The sequence below is a fragment of the Bos mutus genome, chromosome 2 (genome assembly GCF_027580195.1).
Source record: "Bos mutus isolate GX-2022 chromosome 2, NWIPB_WYAK_1.1, whole genome shotgun sequence".
Taxonomy (NCBI): domain Eukaryota; kingdom Metazoa; phylum Chordata; class Mammalia; order Artiodactyla; family Bovidae; genus Bos; species Bos mutus.
The window spans coordinates 33,887,377-33,912,925 of NC_091618.1; the positions used below are offsets into that span (position 1 = coordinate 33,887,377).

A 25,549-nucleotide genomic window follows, 5' to 3' on the forward strand; every position below is an offset into this window, starting at 1 on the left:
GTGGTATCTAAGAACAGTTCTCAGGCAAGGAGACTTAAAACAGATGCAGCCGTGAGCCCTTGAGGCTGGAAACTGATATGGCCCTGGGACCTGTGCAGCAGGGCTACAGATGAACATGAGGTTATGGGGCAAGGCATCAACAGCATTTATGACAGTCTCCTCACTTTATTTTGCAGGCTGATTCAGTATAATACATTGCCTTTGAATACAGATGCATTCATAGATCTGCTCAGTGAACAGCTGCAAAATCGAATTCACTTGAAAGACATGTCATTGATAGAAACCTTTGCATTTTTAGTATTGATTTCAGATGGACTTCAAGTTTATAACAGTACTTCTTTGTGTAGTACATATAAAAGACAAATTGAGAATGGTTATTTCCAAGGTACATGTCAAAACAAATTTTATTTTGTGTTAAAATCATATTTGTTTACGTTTATCTTTCCTTTCTGAGTGATGGAATAATCTGCTCCATATTTCAGGGCTGAGTTAGTAGGAAAAGGGAAGAGTGATGTTTAAGTGGGTCTTGTTTGTGAAGCAATTCCACATTTTCCAAGTGCCTGTTCATTTTCTCTTCTCTTCATTCTTTTCCTGCGAGTGTGTCTCAATGCTTTCCTTTTTTTTTAACCAGATCCTCCTCTCTGCTTTATCCTTCAGGTCCAAGCCACCACCATCATTTGCATAGATGGAGTACAGCGGCCACAAATGGTGTTTCTGTTTTCACCATAGTCTTCCCCTCTCCCTGACATTTAGACTGACAAAAGATAAAGTCATTCCTTTACCCAAAACTCTTCAATATCTTCCAACATCACCGTGAGTAAAGGCCAAAGACATCAAAGTGGCCTAGGAGATTCTGGGACCTTGCTCCCATTCTTCTTACCCAACACACCTCTCTGGCTTCCTTTTTGTACTTTCCAACTGCTCTTTCCCTGCCCTACCCATTCCAGTAACTCCCTGCTATTCATCACACACGGGGTATGCTCCCACTCAAGGGTTTTTATACTTGCTTCCCCCACCCCCTCATCTGGAACACCCTTGCTCCAGTTATATAAAAGGGCTCCCACCCAAACCTTTTTTAGGCTTCTCTTCAAATTGTATCAATTACAATTGCAACAGCCCTGCTTCCCCACTAGTCAAAGACCTCTTATTTCCCCAATTTTTTCCTCTGTGACATGTATCATCTTCTAACATACTAGTTATTCTTCTGGCTTAGGGTATCAAATATTAAGAAAAAATCCAAATATTCATTAGTAAGAGACTATCTAAGCAAACAGTGATACATTTATATGATTAATTAGAATGTATCCACCTGGGGCTTCCCAGGTGGCTCAGACAGTAAAGTATCTGCCTGCAATGTGGGAGACCTGGGTTCCATCGCTGGGTTGGGAAGATCCCCTGGAGAAGAAAATGGGAATCCACTCCAGTTTTCTTGACTGGAGAATCCCACGGACATAGAAGCCTGGAGGGCTACACTCCACAGATTGCAAAGAGTTGGACACCATGGAGTGACTAAATTTCACTTCCACTTTCAACCACAATGTACTGATAAATGAAAACGAAAATATTCAGGGTACATATTCTGAGTAAAGAAGAACTATCTTATACAATATGAGGTATAACAAAAAGTTACCATTATGAATATAGGAATCTGGACATACTACTACTACTAAGTCACTTCAGTCGTGTCCAACTCTGTGCGACCACACAGACGGCAGCCAACCAGCTTCCGCTGTCCCTGGGATTCTCCAGGCAAGAACACTGGAGTGGGTTGCCATTTCCTTCTCCAATGCATGAAAGTGAAAAGTGAAAGTGAAGTCACTCAGTCGTGTCCAACTCTTCGCGACCCCATGGACTGCAGCCTACCAGGCTCCTCCATCCATGGGATTTTCCAGGCAAGAGTACTGGAGTGGGTTGCCATTGCCTTCTCCATAATCTGGACAAAGACGATACATAATATAAAAATATAAAATACTATAATACTAAAATTTTGTTATTAGTTAACTTTCTCTTCAAGAAAATTAGAGATATCAAGGGAACATTTCATGCAAAGATGGCCTCGATAAAGGACAGAAATGGTATGGACCTAACAGAAGCAGAAGATATTAAGAAGAGGTGGCAAGAATACACAGAAGACCTGTACAAAAAAGAGCTTCCCAACCCAGATAATCACAATGATGTGATCACTTACCTAGAGCCAGACATCCTGGAATGTGAAGTCAAGTGGACCTGAGGAAGCATCACTACGAACAAAGCTAGTGGAGGTGATGGAATTCCAGTTGAGCTATTTCAAATCCTGAAAGATGATGCTCGGAAAGTGCTGCACTCAGTATGCCAGCAAATTTGGAAAACTCAGCAGTGGCCACAGGACTGGAAAAGGTCAGTTTTCATCCCAATCACAAAGAAAGGCAATGCCAAAGAATGTTCAAACTACCACACAATTACACTCATCTCACACGCTAGCGAAGTAATGCTCAAAATTCTCCAAGCCAGGCTTCAGCAGTATGGGAACCGTGAACTTCCAAATGTTCAAGCTGGTTTTAGAAAAGGCAGAGGAACCAGAGATCAAATTGCCAACAACCGCTGGATGATCGAAAAAGCAAGAGAGTTCCAGAAAAAACATCTATTTCTGCTTTATTGACTATGCCAAAGCCTTTGACTGTGTGGATCACAATAAACTGTGGAAAGTTCTTCAAGAGATTGGAATACCAGACCACCTGACCTGCCTCTTGAGAAACCAAATGCAGGTCAGAAAGCAAGAGTTAGAACTGGACATGGAACAACAGACTGGTTCCAAATAGGAAAAGGAGTACATCAAGTCTATATATTGTCACCCTGCTTATTTACCTTCTATAGAAACACAGGGCTGGAAGAAGTACAACCTGGAATCAAGATTGCCGGGAGAAATACCAATAACCTCAGATATGCAGATGACACCACCCTTATGGCAGAAAGTGAAGAAGAACTAAAAAGCCTCTTGATGAAACTCAAAGAGGAGAGTGAAAAGTTGGCTTAAAGCTCAACATTCAGAAAACTAAGATCATGGCATCCGGTCCCATCACTACATGGGAAATCTATGGGGAAACAGTGGAAACAGTGTCAGACTTTATTTTTTTGGGCTCCAAAATCACTGCAGATGGTGATTGCAGCCGTGAAATGAAAAGACGCTTACTCCTTGGAAGGAAAATTATGACCAACCTAGATACCATATTCAAAAGCAGAGATATTACTTTGCCAACAAAGGTCCGTCTAGTCAAGGCTATGATTTTTCCAGTGGTCATATATATATGTGAGATTTGGACTTTGAAGAAAGCTGAGCACAGAAGAATTGATGCTTTTGAACCATGGTGTTGGAGAAGACTCTTGAGAGTCCCTTGGACTGCAGGAGATCCAACCAGTCCATCCTAAAGGAGATCAGTCCTGGGTGTTCATTGGAAGGACTGATATTGAAGCTGAAACTCCAATACTTTGGCCACCTCATGCGAAGAGTTGACTCACTGGAAAAGACCCTGATGCTGGGAGGGATTGGGGGCATGAGGAGAAGGGGACGACAGAGGATGAGATGGCTGGATGACATCACTGACTTGATGGACATAGGTTTGAGTGAACTCCAGGAGTTGGTGATGGACAGGAGGCCTGGCGTGCTGTGATTCATGGGGTCGCAAAGAGTTGGATACAACTGAGTGACTGTTCTGATCTGATCTGATATATAATATTACTCTATAAAGAAGTTGAGCAGTATGTTTGTCTCTTTTAATTAAAACACTTGGTATCCCTTACATGAATGCCAATATTTATTTACATATTTACCTATCTCATTGTTATGAAAATCTATTCTCATATTAGACACACAATTGTTGTTTACATAGTACATTTTTTGTTGATGTTGTTACTTTGCATTTTAACTTTTGTCAATAGAGAGGAAATCTACTGATTTTTCTCATTTAATATTATCGGGCTACCTTTATGACATTTTAATGAGTGCTACAACTCTGTGTTGGTATTTTTTTCAAGATTTTTCTAAATCAATTATTAAAAATAATATTTCCCTATCTCTATTATTAATAAAGATATTAATAATCAGACATATTAATAAACAGATACTTCAATTAAATAGAATTTGGAAACCAGAAGGGGAAGTTCTCACTCCGTGTGGAGAGAAAAAAAGCCCACTTTGCTGGAGAAATAGCTAGCAGTTTATTTAAGTCAGCATTCTGGTATCTCCTATGGAGATCACATAAAAAGCCCTCTTGGCTCCAGGTCTGGTGAGCAAACGGGTGAATACTCACAATTGAGTGCTCTGCTGTTTACTACTTTTCTTGCTGAATCTGGAGTTTGATGATAACAGCTTTCTCCTGGATCAAAGCTTTCACCCTATTTGCATTTGAAGCTCCCCAGACTTTCCAGGTAGACTCAGGTTCGATTGATCCCAGAGTTGGGAAGATCCCTTGGAGAAGGAAATGGCTGCCTACTTCAGTATTCTTGCCTGGGAAATCCCATGGACAGAGGAACCTAGGGAGTCCCAGTCCATGGGGTTGCAGAGTCAGACATGATTTACCAGTAAACAGCAGCAGCAGCAGGCCTTGGGTTTTGTTCTTTCTGCTTAAGGTCTTATTCTGTATCTGAGTACTTGTTTGACACTTTGGTCTGGTTTGTCATACCAACAAATTTTACTTTCTCCTCCCCCATTAAATTGTGCTTTAATATTGTTTTCTATTTTCTTTCATTTTCATTAAATTTATTCTATTATCCCTAATATTGTGGAGTAGTTTTTTTTTTAGATTTATTTTCTTGAGCAGTAATGAAAGCATTTAAGACTATGACTTCTTCTAAGTATATTTTTGATGTTGCTCATGACTTTTAATTTGAAATGACTGTTATTTTAATAATTTGTTACTCCTTAACTCATGAGTAATTTAGGATAAAATACATGCATACATACATATTTAAATATTGAGGATTTTTCTTTGGTTCATGCTGCTGCTAAGTCACTTCAGTCGTGTCTGACTCGTGTGACCCCATAGACGGCAGCCCACTAGGCTCCTCTGTCCCTGGGATTCTCCAGGCAAGAATACTGGAGTGGGTTGCCATTTCCTTCTCCAATGCATGAAAGTGAAAAGTGAAAGTGCAGTCGCTCAGTCATGCCCAACTCTTAGCGACCCCATGGACTGGAGCCTACCAGGATCCTCCGTCCATGGGATTTTCCAGGCAAGAGTACTGGAGTGGGGTGCCATTGCCTTCTCCGCTTTGGTATGTCTTTATAAATACTATTGTTCATTGGTTCCCTTTTGTTGTTGATTACTGTTGTTTTCTTTTTGCATTCACTCAGTATCAAATAGACCATCTTTGATCTTTTTGTACTATTTGGGTTTTGAATATAAGCATCAGAAACTTACTTTGCTAAAACTATACCCACATTTCCAAAAAAAAAAAAAAAAAAAAAGAAAATTTTTGTAAGATTTGGAAAAATATCTAAGAATGAAAGGAAACTAAGCAACAATAACATTGTCAAATACCTGATAGGAAAAATCAGGACATTGTTGTTGGTAAATGTGGACTCTCAACAATATTGCAACAATAATTTTCTGATCCTCTGTCTTTGCAACTACTCCCTTCAAATTCAAAGTTCTAGGTGGGTATACCCATATGCTAACTTCCTGGAAACCACAAAATAAACAAAAACAAAGAAAATCTGACCTCCTCAGCCCTACCTCCTACCAAATGTCATACATTATAGGATTCCCCTCAAAAGAGAATATTTCTTGGATGTCAGGTAGTCAAATAAACAACAAGAAGCCATTTCAAACTTTATAGTACACGCCATAATTTCATTTTGTTCTATGGCTGCATGCCAAGTTACTTCAGTCATGTCTGACTCTTTGCAACACTATGGACTGAGGCCTACCAGGCTCCTCTGTCCATGGGATTCTCCAGGCAAGAACACTAGAGTGGGTTGCTGTGCCCTCTTCCAGGGGATCTTCCCAACCCAAAGATCAAACCCAAATCTGTTACATCTCCTGCATTGGCCGGTAGGCTCTTTACCACTAGTGCCACCTGGTATGGCTAACTTACTTCAGTCGTGTCTCACTCTGTGGTCCTATGAACTGCAGCCCACCAGGCTCCTCTGTCTATGGGATTTTCCAGGCAAGAATACTGGAGTGGATTGCCATGACCTCCTCCAGGGGATCGCCCCAATCCATGGATCGAACCTCTGTCACTTCTGTCTCCTGCATCTCCTGCATTGCAGATGGATTCTTTACCACTAGGTGCCACCTGGGAAGCCCTGTATGGCTACATTTGACACTTTTTGCCTTTAAATACAGAACATATAACTGCCACAAACTGCTGTGTCTGAATTTACTTCAGTTTACTAAGAATTCAGATAATTTGTGTATGAGATAAGTAAAGAGGGATACACAAAGCACCTTGTCTTTTTTTTTTTTTTTTTGAGTATTTCCTTTATTGAGTGAAAGGCTTGGGCATAATTAATGATAAAAATGATTATATACAGTGTTCATGATTATTCATTAGACATATACTTTTAATTAATTGTTAATAATTTTCTGGTGGTGTAGATATATACAGCTTTACACTTATCACAACCACAGTAGGATGCCAGAAACACTTGCCCAAAATGCTTCATTTAATTTCTACTTTCATCAATGGTACCTTAAAACTACAATTAACATGTAGTGCTACAATGAATTCAAGGTTAAGATGATCTTGAAGTACAGCCAGGTCATCACTATTGAAGCTTTAACCGGTTGAAGGTATAAAAGAATTAATACCAAATGACAAAATTATTCTTACGTAATTTCTATATGTTAAACTAAAATTAGGGGACTATGGACAAGATAGGTCAAATAAACACTATATAGACAGTGAAAATACAAATTGATGCAATGAATTACAGTCACTGAATTCTTGAAAGTGACAGCAACAAGACAAAACACTGAGTGAAGTAATCTGCAATGGAATTGTTCAATTTCATTAAGCATCATTTAACTCATCAACCAAAGAGACAGAAGCACAAATTGTGAGAAGACTAGCTACCAATATAGGAAAAATAAGTGTTCATTTTTGACTACTAAATACATGCTCCCAATGTTAACACTGTGATTGAATTATTAAGTAAGTAAAGTCGCTCGGTCATGTCCAACTGTTTGTGACCCCATGGATGGTAGCCTACCAGGCTTCTCTGTCCATGGGATTTTCCAGGCAAGAGTACTGGAGTGAGTTGCCATTTCCTTCTCCAGGGGATCTTCCCGACCCAGGGATTGAACCCAGGTCTCCAGCATTGCAGGCAGAGGCTTTACCGTCTGAGCTACCAGGGAAGCCCTGATTGAATTATTACCTCTACCTTAAAAAGAGGCTTCCCTAGTGGCTCAGTTGGTAAATAATCTGTCTGCAATGCAGGAGACCCTGGTTCAATCCCTAGGTCAGGAAGATTCCCTGGAGAACAAAATGGTAACCCACTCCAGTCCTTTTGCCTGGAGAATTCCATGGACAGAGAAGCTAGGCAGGCTACAGGCCATGGGATCACAGAGAGTCAGACATGATTGTGAAACTCACTTTCACTTTCACTTGTCATGCTGAACTTTATTGGTGTTAAATATCATGCCTTACTATACAACCAGGAAGTGACAGAAACTAGATTCAAATTCCATTCTATCTGATTTCAAAGTCTATATTTTTCTCTACACTCAACTTAAGGCAGAAAGGGCTGAAGACAGTGTTCAGGTATTTTCTTTTGGTCAAACATATTCTATGATTAAGTTACCCTCAATATTCCTACATGATAATCCTATATCCTACTCAATTCAAATAGGTCCAAAAGTTTATTTTTGCCAAGAGACCATACCTAAGTTCAATCACATCTAAAATAGTGATATCCATGCCTTATCTTCTGGTTTTAACTTCCACCAATCATTTATGCATATAACTTCACTGGCAATCTGAATGATGTCATGAACAGTTATCTGCATTATCAAAATAGGGATAAAAAACATCTCTGTTTAACTTTGGTTACAAAGTTTGGTTACAGTGACCTAAACCATTTCAAAGAAAAAGAAATGCAAGAAGTCAAACTGGATGTCTGAGGAGGCTTTACAAATAGCTAAACCCTAGAGTTAATCACTTAGTCGTGTCCGACTCTTTGCGACCCCGTGGACTGTAGCCCACCAAGCTACTCTGTTCATGGGGATTCTCCAGGGTAGAATACTAGAGTGGGTAGCCTTTCCCTTCTCCAGTGGCTCTTCCTAACCCCAGGAATTGAACCCAGGTCTCCCACATTGCGGGCAGATTTCTTCCTGACTGATCCACCAGGGAAACCCAAATCAATACAAAAGACAGTGCAAAATAGTGTCTTAACGACGACAAGAGTGAAGTTATGTCTTGTCAAGAATACTCAAGTTATCCTGCATAACTGGTTAGAAGTATTACTGATTCTTGTATCATCTTATACCTCAACGTTATATCTTTATTGGATTCAGTTTAAATGAAGTGCATGAAGTATGACTTATTCTTAACTCTTACTGAATTGAAATAATCTCATAAAACTAATCTATCCATATTTTTCAGTTAGAAACATACCATCATTATTAATCACTGTTTCCATTATTAAAATATGACTTTTCTCAAAGCCTGGAAACCAGATACGAAAGTAAAGTCTTTCTACTGCTGGCCATTGTCATGCTACTTCTTTTAACTGCAAATATAAGAGAAAAAGAATGATGGTATTTGTTGTATGTATGCAAACATATTATATGGTGTATATGTGTGTGCCCAGTCACTCAGACGTGTTCAACTCTTCACGACCCCATGGACAGTAGCCTGCCAGGTTCCTTTGTCCATGGGATGTTTTCAGCAAAATTACTGGAGTGGGTTGCCATTTCCTACTCCAAAGGATCTTCCTAACCCAGGGATAGAAATTGTGTCTCTTCCATCTCCTGCACTGTCAGATGGATTATTTACAATACATAAAAAGAAATACAACTTTTTATGAGGCAAATAATCTTTTGAAACATTATACTATATTAAACTGATTTATTTACTATTTTGTTATTTTATTAGTTTTTAAAAATATTTATTTTTAATTTTTAGAAAGCAGTGTTTTCAGATCTTTTTCTATATATTAATAAAAAGCAAGATATCTGATTTTTTATCTCTCCCTCCTTTCCTTCCTTCCTTCAAAATCTACTGATCATCTATTATGCCAAAGGTTGTGAAAGTAGAGAATAAGGATCAGAATTTCATAACAGAGAAATATTAGTAGGCAAACAGTTATGATATATGACAGTTATTCTATGCTGCTGCTAAGTCGCTTCAGTCATGTCTGACTCTTTGTGACCCCAGAGATGACAGCCCACCAGGCTCCCCCGTCTCTGGGATTCTCCAGGCAAGAACACTGGAGTGGGTTGCCATTTCCTTCTCCAGTGCATGAAAGTGAAAAGTGAAAGTGAAGTTGCTCAGTCGTGTCCGACTCTTAGCGACCCCATGGACTGCAGCCCACCAGGCTCCTCCGTCCATGGGATTTTCCAGGCAAGAATACTGGAGTGGGGTGCCATTGCCTTCTCCAAGTTATTCTATAAGTATACAAAAATATATTAAGTTCTTACATATATTAGTCAATTTTCTGTGCACTTCATATGATCAGCCATTCAATTCCCATTATACCCTCATGTGATAGACAGAACAACTATCTTTGTTTTACAAGTGAGGCAACTAAGGAACACAGATTTTAGGCAATTATGGCCAATGCCACACTGCCAATAAGCAGCAGGATTTGGGTTTGAATCTCGGCAGAATGGCTGTGTGCTATTACTGTGCTGTATTGTCTGACATATATATGAGGCAATAGATATAAGTCAAATATTCTGTAAAAACACAAAGAAGCTCATTTATTTTTCAAACATATCTGCTGTACCACATTGCTGAATCCATTAATTATTACACACAAAGGCAGAAAATCGGTAAGGTTTGTATTTTTGTGAGGAAAAAAAAAAGCCTCATTTGTCAAGTTCAACATTTTAAGTACTATATGCCCCTCAAATGGAAAATTCTACTACGTGGTATAAAATTTTCTTAGTTGTCTCTTGAGACACCTAATCCAAATGGACAAACATGGAGAACTTTTTCAGGGAAGGTAAGTTAAGTCTTTACAATGAGAAGTAAACTCTCTATTTGAAGGGAGGAAGAGGTATTTCAGCTTGAAAAAAGAGCAAAGGAAAAGCTTTTCCAAAAGAAAGATCATCACATATATTGGCTAATTTCATGTGGTTATAATATAGTGAGTTTAATAGCTGATAGTAGCTGACATTTATTTTGTGAGGGAGCAGTAAGCTTTGCAAAGGATTTGTGTAACAAATGTAAAGTTCTCTATTTGAGCTGTCCAAAGTGAGGTGCATCATAATATATGGAAAACAGTGTAGTGAAGCTGTTTGTTTTCATGCACTGCAATGTATTACAGCAGTTTGAAATATTCTGAGTATTTTTAAGCTGGTTAATTTTATTCAAATGAGTCCTTTGACAATTAGAACTTTTACAACCTTCTGTGATAAATTAGAGTGACCAAGAAAATGTTTTATACACCCACAGAATTTCAGTTTTAGCAAAATATATAATTTTGAAGTTGATCTTAAAATAAGTTACGTGCTTTTTTCCCCCCAAACACAAGTATTCCTAATTTCTTGACCATTTATGTTTTGATAAGCATTTGTTGACCATGTGGGCTTCTCTGGTGACTCAGTGGTAAAGAATCTGCCTGCAATGAAGGAGACGTGGGTTCATTCTCTGGTTAAGGAAGATCCCCTGGAGAAGGAAATAGCAACCCATTCCAGTATTCTTGTCTGGGAAAGCCCATGGAGAGAGGAGCTTGGCAAGCTATAGCCCATGAGGTCTCAAAAGAGTCAGACATGACTCAGCGACTAAATGACAAATAAAATGACCATTTACTGTAAAGCAGATATTTTAGAAAATAATAATATCATGAAGGCAAAGGTAACATCTTTGACAGACATAAAAAAGGAATCATTTCCAAAAGAAACTTTCTTTATGGAGCATTTGACAGTAATTTTTTAGAAGTGCCTCCCCAGGCAAATAGGTAAGGGCAACCACCTTTCAAAACTCTTAACTCAAACTTTTTTAAACATGCAGAAACAGAATTTTCTGCTTTGTTTTAAAATATTTGAAAACATCCAGTTATTTTATAAGACCAAATGATTTAAGAGAATAGCAGTGAAACATGTACATTATCATATGTAAAATAGGTGACCAGTGCAAGTTCAATGCATGAAGCAGGGCACCCAAAGCTGGTGCTCTGGGACAATCCAGAAGGATAGGGTGTGGAGGGGGCTAGGAGGGGGGTTCACGATCGGGGGGAGCACACATGTATGCTGCTGCTGCTGCTAAGTAGCGTCAGTGGTGTCCAACTCTGTGTGACCCCACAGATGGCAGCCCACCAGGCTCCCCCATCCCTGGGATTCTCCAGGCAAGAACACTGGAGTGGGGTGCCATTTCCTTCTCAATGCATGAAAGTGAAAGTGAAGTCGCTCAGTCTTGTCCGACTCTTAACGACCCCATGGACTGCAGCCTACCAGGCTCCTCTGTCCATGAGATTTTCCAGGCAAGAGTACTGGAGTGGGGTGCCATTGCCTTCTCTGCACACATGTATACCTGTGGCCAATTCATGTTGATATATAGCAAAAACCATCACAATATTGTAATTATTCTCCAATTAAAATAAATTCATTTAAAAAATAAAATAAAAATAAAAACAAATAAGCAACCACAGGAGGAGAGAAACGCCTAGCAAAATTTTAACAAAAGTGTCTTGGAATAACTGGATGAATTTGAAAATCCAATATCCAAATTGATTAGCTACAGATCATGATGCACTTTTTTCTTTAGAGTTTTTGTGTCTTTGTGAAGGATCATTTGCACATCTCATGGTTGCTAAATTCAAGCATAAGTCTGACTTGTGAATCATTGAGTTACAGTGTTAATGTTCTGAAAAAAATGTAAGCATACTGAATCACCTTTTCTCACTGAAATGGCATTTTAACACTATTCTGAGAACCAGTGAGATCCAACCAAAACTAGAGGCTGTAAAATAAAAATACAGAATTGAGGCTGGAGAGTCAACCTGCTTCCTGTTTCACTCACTGACCAATTGGATATCTAGGACAACATGTTTTACTCCTCTGAGCCTTTGTTTTTTCTATTCCTAATAAGCCTGGCATGCTACAGTCCATGGGGTTGCAAAGAGTGCGACACAACTGAGCAACTGAGCTAAACTGAATATAGATAACAATGGTGGTTCCATTTAGCATTGCATGGCTCTTACAGGTAAAATGATGGTACACAGTAGGTGTTCAGAGTTATTCATGAAATCACCTCTGGGAATAATGAGCTTTGGCACAAAAAGCCAAAGCTATAGTTATAATGTGGAGAAGGAAACAGCAACCCACTAAAGTGTTCTTGCCTGGAGAATCCCACGGACAGAGAAGCCTGGTAGGCTGCAGTCCATGGGGTCTCACAGAGTCGGACACGACTGAAGCGACACAGCAGCATAGTTATAATGAGTTTACATCGGTTAATACTACATTAAGATTATTTCTCTTTGTGACTGCTCCCTAGTAGGCTGTTCATTGAGGGCAGGGACTCTGTAACAGAACAATCCAGAACCCATGACACTGCATGGCACAAAGATCTTCAACAAATGTTACTAAGCTCAATGTGGCTGAGGAATAAAACCTACAGAGAGAAGGTACAATCATTGCCTTTGTTTCCAGATTCTGGCTTCTGAATAATGTCAGGCTCCCTTCAGAGTTCACCAGATAGCATCTTAGGAGAACAACAGGACTAGACAGGGTGCAGGTTGAATTGTGCAGTCACATGGGTTAGCACTACACAGGACCTAAGAGTTACTTTTTTTGGCAAGTTCTCAGGTTTTTCACTTTGGAGAAGGCAATGGCACCCCACTCCAGTCCTCTCGCCTGGAAAATCCCATGGGCAGAGAAGCCTGGTGGGCTGCAGTCCATGGGGTCGCTAAGAGTCGGACAGGACTGAGTGACTTCACTTTCACTTTTCACTTTCATGCATTGGAGAAGGAAATAGCAACCCACTCCAGTGTTCTTGCCTGGAGAATCCCAGGGATGGGGGAGCCTGGTGGGCTGCCGTCTATGGGGTCGCACAGAGTTGGATACGACTGAAGCGACTTAGCAGCAGCAGCAGGTTTTTCACTTCAGAGAAACACAGTGGAATCAATTACTGGATCTTTTAGCTATAGCTAAGTCAGGACAGCATGGTATGCTAAATGCAAGCCTGCTGAGTCAGTCTAGGGAGCAAGGCATGGCTACCAAATGCAGTCCAAGTCATGAACTCTGTGTGTCTGATTCATCACAAGAGGTGAAATGTCATCAGTTCTAATTTTTGTCAGCCTCTCTCTGAACAGCTCACAGATGTATTACTCATTCTATTCTATGTTTTACTGTACAATGACAACATTATTTTTTTTTTCCCAAAACAATTTCAAAGCCTTAGTAGTTTTCACCAGACTTATGAATGACTAATAATGTTGGCTTCCAAATCACTGATGTATATTTGAATTTTTCATGTCACTTTTTGAGAGGGCATTGTACGTTTTCATTAAATGAACTATATTATACATAATTTTCAGGCAATATTACAATCTGCTTTTTTAATTTTAATAAAAGAATTTTACTGTTTCATAACTTTAAGGGAAAATACTCTGCAGGTAGTCCTATAAAATAGAGCAATTTTATGAGTTTCCAAACTGCAAGCTATTTAACAGCCTCCATTTGGTAATTACAAAGATTTATAGCCTTTCCTAGTCTCCCACAAAATTCAGAGCTGATCTGTCCGGTTGACTTACAGACTGACTTAGAGGTCTCCACATTCATTATCTTTGACAGGAAGCTATTAGATTAGGTTAAAGATTTAAGACTAGTATATGTTTGGGAATGGGAGTGAGAGGTTTAAAACTAATTTATAGGAATATAATCTACTGGTTATTTTCATATTTCATCAAAAAATATTTTAGAAAATGTCACAATACTAGTTGATCACATTGAGATGACAAAATGTTCTGCTTTTGCTTCACTAAGAGAAGGGAGTCATTCATCTCATTTTAGATTCATATTTTCAGCATCACCTGACAGTTTATCATTTATCAAGGAATTAACCTAATACAAAAGTTATAAAAAGGAGATTATCAGGATACTACAGATGTAGTTGATGTTATGAGTCTAATAATATCCATATCAGTATGTTGTACAGGCTTTACTATTACACAGAAAACAAGATAGCTGTCCTGGTTACTTTTTTTCCAATATCTCATAATATGTAACTACAAAATTTTATTTTTAAATTCTTCATAAGTCCCTGTTATACAAAAACTTAATTTCATATTATATAAACAATGTATAACATGCACCCTTTAAAAACTATATATAAAATGTGAATTTTTAAAAATCTGGGTGTGTCAAGATTTGTTTTGTGTGTTAAAAATAAATGAGGCAGCTTAGAAACAAACTCACCAGAACAGGTAATGCAGCTTAAGTGAAATGATTCAGTTTAGTTCTAGATTTGCAGTCATATATTTTTAGACTTTTATAATAATACTTAGTTAACAACTTGCATTGTCTAATTATTAATAAGCTAAATTAAGAGAATTTCCCTTTGTTTTACATGTTTAATTCTATTTTTTATATATACTGATTTAAATATATACATTTTTACCAATGAGTTTGAAATATTTTCAGAAAATAAACTAATTAAATGAACTTTATTTCTAATTATTGATGTATTTACCACAATTGCTGAACATTTTATCTATACCAAAATTTTTCAGAGTCCTTTCCTTAATATTAATGAATGTAATGTAGCTAGCATGTAGCTAGCATGCAGGGTAATAACAAATTTGCAATAGTATTAATAATATAAATTTTAATTTGCCATTAAAACCAATTTGAAAAAATACATTAATAATGATTAAAGAAACACAATCTTTCTATGGACCTATATTCAATTCAAATGCTGTTCTGCTGTATGCTAAGGCCCTTTGCATATGAATTTCTATTTCCTTCTGCTCTCCAATATACTGTAGGAGATAAGACCAGAACACAAAGATTTCCCAACAACAGACAGAAAGGTCACCGTCATAAACAACTCTATGCATAGAAGGAAGATACAAGGAGGCAACTTCTGTTTATAAGAGAATTTTACTTTCAGACATTGTGCTTAGTTGCTCAGTTGTGTTCGACTCCTTGTGACCATGGATTGTAGCCCTCCAGGCTCCTCTGTCCATGGGAATTCTCCAGGCAAGAATACTGGAGTGGGTTGCCATTTCCGTCTCCATCCAAGCATTAGTGCTCCAGTTTATTCACAGGAAAACAAATAAATAAGAGACATGCTTTCTGAGAACATTTAGTTACAGAACTCTGAGAGACTAAAAAAAAAAAAAACCCTATACCAAAAGAAAATGAGCATGAAATTTAGGTCACTGCTAAATTAATATTTCCTCTGTGGGTTTTCCTTTACCAATTGCTTTTACACACACTTCATATCTAAGTACTGAGACTAAATGAGTCGAAAATTTTGCTTTCTCATTGATGCTCCATTAGCAGGATTGAACTCTCTTGCACAGGGTCTAAGCTATTTTAAATCAAGGAGGTGGCTGTGGCACCTTTTTACCCAACAATAAATTATTCTGATTTTATTAATTCATGGCTGATGCATTTTTCCCACAATGTCCTTTGACTGCTGTCCCCTGACATGCTGTAACACATGAAGTTGTATCCAAGGTATTTGTCACTCTACCACTAGCTGTTTTCTAAAATACGTGAACCTAAGGACTCCGTGTTCTCTATCCTAAATCAATTTGCCTCAGAGAACTAAAGACTCTGAATATCTTGGCATTCTCCAAACTACTGAAGTGTGTGCTCAATTTGCTGTGCTTTAGTTTCTCTGGTGGTAAAGACTGCAGGAAACCCAGGTTCAACCCCTGAGTTGGGAAGAGCTCCTGGAGAAGGAAATGACAACCCACTTCAGTATACTTGCCCAGGAAATCCCATGGACAGAGGAGCCTGGTGGGCTACGGTTCATGGGATTGCAAAGAATTGGACACGACTGAGTGACTAACACTTTCACCTTTCTCTTTCCGAAATCTTTAATCCTTTCCACAAGTTGTCTCCCATCTGAAACAAGGGAGACCTCTCTTAGGTTCTGGAAGTATAGTCTTTTCTCCTCCTCATCTTCACAGCCAAACTCTGTGAAAATGTAGTCCCCAAATTCCATCTCCATTTGTTCACATCTAATTTACTTCTGAGGCCATACTAATCCAGGATTATCTGTTTTAACACAGAAAAATCCCATAACCCAGGAAAACTTGCAATCTTAGATAAAGTGGGGCAGCTGGTCACCTTTAAACTCCTCTTCTTTTCTCACATTACCTCCACCTCCAATCACTCTTCAAATTGTGAGAGTTAAACCCTTTATCCTGAATTCATTCTTTCCTTTTAATTCTCACAGTCTCCTAGTTCAAATTCTCACCTGCTCACAGCCTACTTTATAAGCCTCCTCAATGAGAATGACTCCCTTAACTCTACTATCAAATCCATCTTTCTAAAAGGCTAATCTGATTGTTACCTGGTTTGCTTGCGTGTGTGTGTGAAAGTCGCTCACTCGTGTCTAACTCCTTGCGATCCCCATGGACTATACTGTCCATGGAATTCTCCAGGCCAGAATACTGGAGTGGGTAGCCTTTCCCGTCTCCAAGGGATCTTCCCAACTCAAGGATCGAACCCAGGTCTCCTGCATTGCGGGTGGGTTCTTTACCAGCTGAGCCACCAGGGAAGCCCAAGAATACTGGAGTGGGTAGCCTATCCCTTCTCCAGGAGATCTTCCTGACCCAGGAATCAAACTGGGGTCTCCTGCATTGCAGGTGGATTCTTTACCAACTGAGCTATCAGGGAAGCCATGGTTTGCTTAACATGCTTTAATAGATTCCCTCTGAAAATAATAAAACTTCTATCAGATACTTGGTGATCTTGAGCTTGTCTATCTGTATACACTTGCTTGTGTTTTATTTCCTCTTTCTTAAGCTCTATCAATACATATTATTACTCTCCAAATATGCTTTTATAGCCTCATACCTCTAGAGCTTTGTAAGTTATGCACTGTTCTTTCCTGGAATCCATCTTCTTGAGATTATTTGGTATATCCTACTTACCCTCTAACTCTCAGCACAAGGACAGCCTCCTCTTGGGAGTCATCCACATCCTTCTAGGCAGATAAGAGATCTCCCCGCTTTTCCCCTGTATCTTGTATTTTCTTCCATTTTAATATATACCTCACCACATTAAAATAATCTCTTGGTTCTCCTTCCTTTCTAAGATACAAGGTCCTTAGGGAGAGGTGCTATGCATTTTCCTGTCATATGTATTATACCAGCAGAGTTTCTATCTCAATAAATAATTGCTGCATTAATGTTTAATGAAGCAATTACATTATTTTATATTCCTACTTTTAGGAGGCAGGGTAGATAAAAGCATATAGATAAGATCTTGTAAACAGAAACTTATTATCATTCTTTTATCCTACCTGCCCCTATACAATTTCTTCATAGGTTGTATCTTGCACCTGAAAAGTGACTAAGAGTGACTAGACCTATCAAAATTGGAAAAAAAAAAATGTTAACGATTTGCTTACAGTTCTTGCATCCCAGATGGACAGTGACTTATCGGCAGAGCCTGTGAGAAGAGTGTTGGAGTAAGGAAAAAACTCGATGCTGTTCACAGAATCTGTGTGTCCATACAAGGTATATCTGCATCTTTCACTGCACAGAGAAAAATTAAGAGTTCAAGTTTGCAAAGTGAGCACCTAAATGTTCCTTATTCTTTCTGTACAATGCTAAAAAAGATAATAAATGTTTGAGGCATAGTTTTGTAAGTGGCAAAAATGTACAACGACATTTTAAAGGAGCATTCTACAACCACCTTATATTCCAAGCACTTTACAGAATTAGTAGCATAAAATAGACTAATTACATCCAATTTATAAAATCACTTGGGAAAGCTGTCTTTACACTATCGCATTTATTCTTTATCATGAAATTACTACTTAAAAATTGCTCCCATCACATGAAGTAATATTCTGAGAAAAGAACTGCATGTGTGCTACAATATGTGAAGACCAGATAAACTTCTTTAACTTGCTCAGTTTCTTTCTTTCTTTTTTTTTTCCCTCAGTGTGGGCTGTATATTAGAATCACCTATTGTGCAGCTTAACCAGCTGATTCAGTTCAGTTCAGTCACTTGGTTGTGCCCGACTCTTTGCGACCCCATGGAGTGCAGCACGCCAGGCTTCCCTGTCCATGGGATTCTCCAGGCATTTGGTTGTGATATTAGAAATGTACCTATGTGCTGTGCTGTGCTTCATTGCTCAGTCATGTACAACTCTCTGCAACATAGCCTGCCAGGCTCCTCTGTCCATGGAATTCTCCAGGCATTTCTAGTATGATAACCAGCCGGTTAAGCTCTGATCAACTGACTGGTGACTGGCTTGAGCCATTCCACACATGACAGTACAGTGGAGTGGGAAAAATTCTGCAATGGGAGCTGGGAGACTGGATTCCAGTCCTATCTATGACAAGAACCAGTAGGGTTACCATAGAGAAGTTATTCATCTCAGGAACAGTACAGTTCCTTCTTGTGAGACTGAAATTACTTAATTTGAAGCATTGAGAGGTCCAATGTAGCTCCAACAATCTGAGATTTTTGACTAAGGCAGTAAACATAAAAGGGAAAGAAGAAGTCAAACTGAGCATAACATCTAATAACTGTTTGGAATGAAGCTTATTTCACCGGAAATTTTGGCATTTTTGAGAAGCCAGAAAATTTTAAGATTTGTGTGGATACATATGTAAATTACTCAATAGCAATTCCCTTGATTGATACTTTTCATATCAAAGTGAAGTACTGTAGTAATTAATATCAGGAACAAGGAAATAAAATCAATAAATTCATTAATCATGGCCATTTTGTATCAGTTCCCTTATCTCAATATTTCTGAGAGAGGCTGATAATAATTTGATCTTTAAAGTTGATGAAATGTCAGTCTCTACCAGGGGTCCACACACTATGGCCCTTTGGCTAGTTGCCTATTTTTGTAAAGAATGATTTACTGGAACATGTCAATTTGTTTACATATGTCTATTGCTGCTTTCCCCTGACAATAGCAGAGTTGCATAGTTATGAGAGACCATATGGTTCATAAGCCTAAAATATTTAGTATGTGACCTTTCAAAAAGATATTTGGATATTTATAAGTATGCTCAGATTTTATGACATGTTTTTGAGATGGGTGCTAAACTTACAGGATAAATTACTTTATTTTTATAGAATTCTTGTTTTGTGTAGAAATTTTACCTGCTGTTTTCTAATAATTCTAAAAATATCAATATAAAGCATTTTTTGAAAGGCTTACATTCCAAAGTCCATTATAATGAAATAATCATCTTTAACTATTAATTGCTCCAGGTATAGCTCTATAAGAGACAGAGAGAGATTTTACAGCAAAAGGAAAATTATGTGTATATTATATACTGTAGCAAATTATTAAATTAAATTATATGAGTTTACCATGAATGAAAACAATTAGGATTAAAGGCATGGTTGAAAGTTGTCAATGTTTTTTAATTCTGAAATATTGTCTAAAAGGCACTCTCAGATTGAGAAAATATTAAAAATTAAGCATGCTATTTTTAGTTGTATTTCATTTATAGAAAGTATAAGTCAAAAAGGAAATGTTTGTAATTATGACATGTTTATAATTCCTCCCACTTTTACTCACCAACCAAGCTTTTGAAATAAAATTGTCAATCTTACAATGTCAAAAATCAAAACACATATGATCAGCAATCACAAGTCAGTTTTTGTGCCAGTGTTCTCCCAGTGTTCAGTGAATATCTACTTAAATAAATTTTCTGAACTTTTATATATTTTCTTGATTATTCACTACTTCAAGAGCAATTTTGAATGGTCGTAGTATCCTGAGTCATCAATCCTCAAACATTTGTGGATAAATGTTTCACTGTCTCCTATGAGAGACAAAGTCCAAGGCCAGCCTAATCTCTCTTACCGTTCATGCTTAGCTTCCCCTGTGGATGATCTGCTTTTTATGCCCACAGCCCTAATATTCTTTTGCAAACAATGGAATGCAGCATGGCATGGCTTGGTAGCAATTTCCATCTTAGACTTTTGTTCTTCTAGTATAGAGTTATTCCTTTACTATATATTCATATTTTTCTCTTCCATTTATTCTTTTTTTTCCCTTTAGGAACACTAGCTGTTTTATTTTGTTTCATTTTTCTCCTTCATTTAATATTCTTTCTATAATCCTTGTATTATAGAGAGAAATTATATATACATATATATGGATATAAGGATTATAGAGAGAAATACATATACACACACATATATATATACACATATATATATACATATATATGTAATTACTTTTTACAACTTAAACATTTTTTAATTATGGTTATTTGTGTGTATGTGAAGAGGGAGCAATCTATAAAACCTTTATGTTTCTGATTTAACTTTTCCCCCAATATTTCTCAGTCTGCTTTTCAACTATTGTCTTATAAAATAATAAAATTCTTTAACTCTTTTGATGTTCTCTTTTATTATATAAAATCAACTTGAAATATAGGATTTCTGTAATTCATTGAAAATATAGAGGACTTTTTGTCTTAATTATTGGTAATTTTACTTAGGTAATTCCTTCTTCACTGTATATTCTTCAGTAGAATTTGGTTTATATTCATTTATTCAATTTTTTCAATTCATCATCAGTTCTGGGTTCGTTTCTTTTATTATGACAATATTATATGGGACAGCCACTTGCTAAAGATTAACAGCAGAAAGAGGGAAATTAGATTTATCTTTCATTTCTAATCAGATTTGCTCCCTTCCAAAAATACTTCTCACTAAATACTACTGGGTTTATCCTCAAGTTCATCTTTCCTTCACTTTTGCATTTTTTTAAGTATAGATATAGCTTGTTGTCAAACAACTCAAGTCACAGGCTTTATGTTAACTCTAAAGGCTCCTGCCTCCCTCACCACCCTCAGCCTGCCTCACCTCTGGCAGTTTCCTCTATCTTCTTTATCTAACAGTAAAAATGTCTTGTTGGAATTTGTGCCACCATGATAAAGTAACCAGTACAGTACTTTTCTCTCCAAAATAAACAACTATAAAATGACACACATTATATGTGGCTATGATTTTCTGGCACTGAACTAAACACAGAAAAGGAGGGTACCCCTGAGCACAGGAAAATATTTAGGGAGCACCATGACCTCTCTTCTTCTCTTCTCCGAGAAGCCCCAGCAAGGTGGTAGGCATTGGAGCAACTTTGAAAAGATAACCCCTGTCCAAGGGCAAAGGAGAAGCCCCAGCAAGACAGTAGGAGGAGCAAAATTGCCCCACTGAGAATAAAACCCCATACCCGCCAGAGACTCTCAGAAGTCTCAAACAAACCTTGTATGCACCAGGACCCAGAGACCCCACAGAGACTAAGACAGAACTATGTTTGGGTGTCTCCTGCGGAGGTATGGGTCAGCAGTGGCCTGCTGCAGGGGCAGTGGCTCTGGATGCAGTAGACCTGGGTATGGCATAAGCCCTCTTGGAGGAGGTCACCATGAACCCCACCATAGAGCTGCCATAACTTACACAGGACTGGGGTAACAGACTCTTGGAGGGCACAAACAAAACCTTGTGTGCACCAGGACCCAGGAAAAAGGAGCAATGACCCCCCAAAAAAAACTGACTCAGACTTGCCCGTGAATGTCCAGGGGTCTCTGGCAGAAGCATGGTCAGAGGTGGCGTGGTGCAGGGTTGGGGGCACTGAGTGCAGCAGTGCTTGCATGGGACCTGTTGAAGGAGGTCAGCATTATTTTCATTACCTCCAACATAGTTTGGCCTCAGGTCAAATAATAGGGAGGGAACACAGACCCATCCATCAACAGAAAATTGGATTAAATATTTACTGAGCATGGCACTGGCCATCAGAATAAGACTCAGTTTCCCCCTCAGTCAGTCTCTCCCATCAGGAAGCTTCCATAAGCCTTTAACCTTCTCCATCAGAGGGCACACAGAATGAAAACCACAATGACAGAAAACTAACCAATCTGATCACATGGGCAACAGCCTTGACTAACTCAATGAAACTGTGAGCCATGCCATGTAGGGCCACCCAAGATGGACAGGTCATGGTGGAGAGATCTGACAAAACATGGTCTACTGGAGAAGGGAACAGCAAACCACTTCAGTAATCTCACCTTGAGAACCCCACAAACGGTATGAAAAAGCAAAAAAAAAAATAAAAAATAGGACACTAAGAGATTAACTCCCCAGGTCGGTAGGTGCCCAATATGCTACTGGAGATCAGTGGAGAACTATCTCCAGAAAGAGTGTAGAGATGGAACCAAAGCAAAAACAACACCCAGCTGTGGATGTGACTAGTGATAGAAGTAAAGTCTGATGCTGTAAAGAGCAATATTGCATAAGAACCTGGAATGTTATGTCCATGAATCAAGGCAAATTGGAAGCGGTCAACTAGGAGATGGCGAGAGTGAACATCGACATTTTAGGAATCAGCAAACTAAAATGGACTGGAATGGGTGAATTTAACTCAGATAACCATTATATCTACTACTGTAGGCAAGAATCCCTTAGAAGAAATGGAGTAGCCATCATAGTCAACAAAAGAATCCAACATTCAGTAATTGGATGCAATCTCAAAAACAACAGAATGATCTCTGTTTGTTTCCAAGGCAAACCATTTAATATCACAGTAATCCAAGTCTATGCCCCAACCAGTAACACAGAAGAAGCTGAATGGTTGTATGAAGACCTACAAGACCTTCTAGAACTAACACCCAAAAAAGATGTCTTTTATACTATAAGGGACTGGATTGCAAAAGTAGGAAGTCAAGAATTACCTGGAGTAACAGGCAAATTTGGCCTTGGAGTACAGAATGAAGGAGGGCAAATGCTAATAGAGTTTTGCCAAGAGAATGCCCTGATCATAGCAATTATCCTCTTCCAACAACAAAAGAGAAGACTCTACACATGGACATCACCAGATTGTCAATACCAAAATCTGATTATTTAAATTATTTGCAGCAAAAGATGGAGAAGCTCTATACAGTCATAAAAACAAGATGGTGAGCTGACTGTGGCTCAGATCATAAATTCCTTATTGCCAAATTCAGACTTATATTGAAGAAAGTAGGGAAAAACCACTAGATCATTCAGATATGACCTAAGTCAAACCCCTTAAGATTATACAGTGGAAGTGATTAATAGATTCAAGGGATTAGATTTGATAGAGTGCCTGAAGAAGTATGAATGGAGATTCATGACACTGTACGGGAGGCAGGGATCAAGACCATCCCCAAGAAAGTAATACAAAAAGGGAAAATGGTTATCTGAGGAGGTCTTACAGATAGCTGTGAAAAGAAGGGAAGAGAAATGGGAAGGAGAAAAGGAAAGATATACCCATTTGAATGCAGAATTCCAAAGAATAGCAAGGAGAGATAAGATAGCCTTCCTCAGTGATCAATGCTAAGAAAAAGAGGGAAACAACTGAATGGGAAAGACTAGGGAGCTCTTCAAGAAAATTAGAGATAACAAGGGAACATTTCATGGAAAGATGGGCACAATAAAGGACAGAAATGGTATGGACCTAACAGAAGCAGAAGATATTAAGAAGAGGTATCAGGAATACACAGAACTATACAAAAAAGATCTTCATGACCAAGAGAATCATGATGGCGTGATCACTCACCTAGAGCCAGTCATCCTGGAACGCGAACTCAAGTGGGCCTGAGGAAGCATCACTACGAACAAAGCTAGTGGAGGTGATGGAATAATCCTAAAACATGATGCTGTGAAAGTGCTGCACTCAGTATGCCAGCAAATTTGGAAAACAGCCGTGGCCACAGGACTGGAAAAGGTCAGTTTTCATTCTGATCCCAAAGAAAGACACTGCCAAAAATGCTCAAACTAGTGCACAATTACATTCATCTCACATGCTAGCAAAGTAATGCTCAAAATTCTCCAAGCCAGGCTTCAACAGTATATGAACCGTGAACTTCCAGATGTTCAAGCTAGATTTAGAAAAGGCAGAGGAACCAGAGATCAAATTTCCAACATCCACTGGATCATCAAAAAAGCAAGAGCGTTTTAGAAAAATACCTACTTCTGCTTTATCGACTATGCCAAAACCTTTGACTGTGTGGATCACAACAAACTGTGGAAAATTCTTCAAGGGATTGGAATGCCAGACCACCTGACCTGCATCCTGAGAAATCTATATGCCAGTCAAGAAGCAACAGTTAGAACTGGACATGGAACAGCAGACGGGTTTCAAATTTGGAAAGGAGTACGTCAAGGCTGTTTATTGTCACCCTGCTTATTTAACTTATAGTACATCATGAAAAATGCTGGGCTGGATGAAGGACAAGTTGGAAGCAAGGTTGCTGGGAGAAATATCAATAACCTCAGATATGCAGATGATACCACCCTTATGGCAGAAAGTGAAGAACTAAAGAGCCTCTTGATGAAAGTGAAAGAGGAGAGTGAAAAAGTTGGCTTAAAATTCAACATTAAGTAAATGAAGATCATGGCATCTGGTCCCATCACTTCATGGCAAATACATGGGGAAACAATGGAAACAGTGACAGACTTTATTTTCTTGGGCTCCAAAATCACTGCATATGGTGATTACAGCCATGAAATTAAAAGATGCTTGCTCCTTGGAAGAAAAGCTATGACCAACCTAGATAGCATATTAAAAAGCAGAGACATTAGTTTGCCAACAAAGTAGAGAGACTACTAGTCTCCAAGAGACTAGAGGCTTTACTTGTCTCTAGTCAAGGCTATTGTTTTTCCAGTAGTCACGTATGGATGTAAGCGTTGGAGTATAAAGAAAGCTGAGCATTGAAGAATTGATGATTTTGAACTGTGGTGTTGGATAAGACTCTTGAGGAGACTGTTGAGAGTCCCTGGAACAGCAAGAGATCCAACCAGTCTATCCTAAAGGAAATCAGTCCTGAATTTCATTGGTGACTGATGTTGAAGCTGAAACTCCAATACTTTGGTCACCTGATACAAAGAAGTGACTCACTGAAAATACCTGGATGCTGGGAAAGATTGAAGGTGGGAAGAGAAGGGGATGACAAAGGATAAGATGCTTGGATGGCATCACCGACTGGATGGACATGAGTTTGAGTATGCTCTGGGAGTTGGTGATGGACAGGGAAGCCTGGCATGCTGCAGTTCGTGGGACTGCAGAAGAATTGGACATGACTGAGCCACGTTACTGAACTCTACTGAATGACCTCACTGACTTTCTGCTTGGAAGCACTTACTGCTATCAAAATAAGAGTAGAACCCTGGTAGAAGTGAAGTCTCACTGAAAGTCAAAGTCTTAGTTGCTCAGAGTCTGACTCTTTGCA

At 38.6% G+C, this 25,549-nt stretch overlaps 1 protein-coding gene across 1 annotated transcript in view; it reads right to left on the reverse strand.

Moving 5' to 3' along the window:
* The window catches only part of SPAG16 (sperm associated antigen 16), a 1,070,067-nt gene that overhangs the window by 397,532 nt on the left and 646,986 nt on the right, over positions 1-25,549 (reverse strand). The window contains exon 13 of the mRNA XM_070387101.1: positions 17,728-17,854. Coding sequence (XP_070243202.1) covers positions 17,728-17,854 — 127 coding nt within the window. The remainder of the gene's footprint in view (positions 1-17,727; positions 17,855-25,549) is intronic.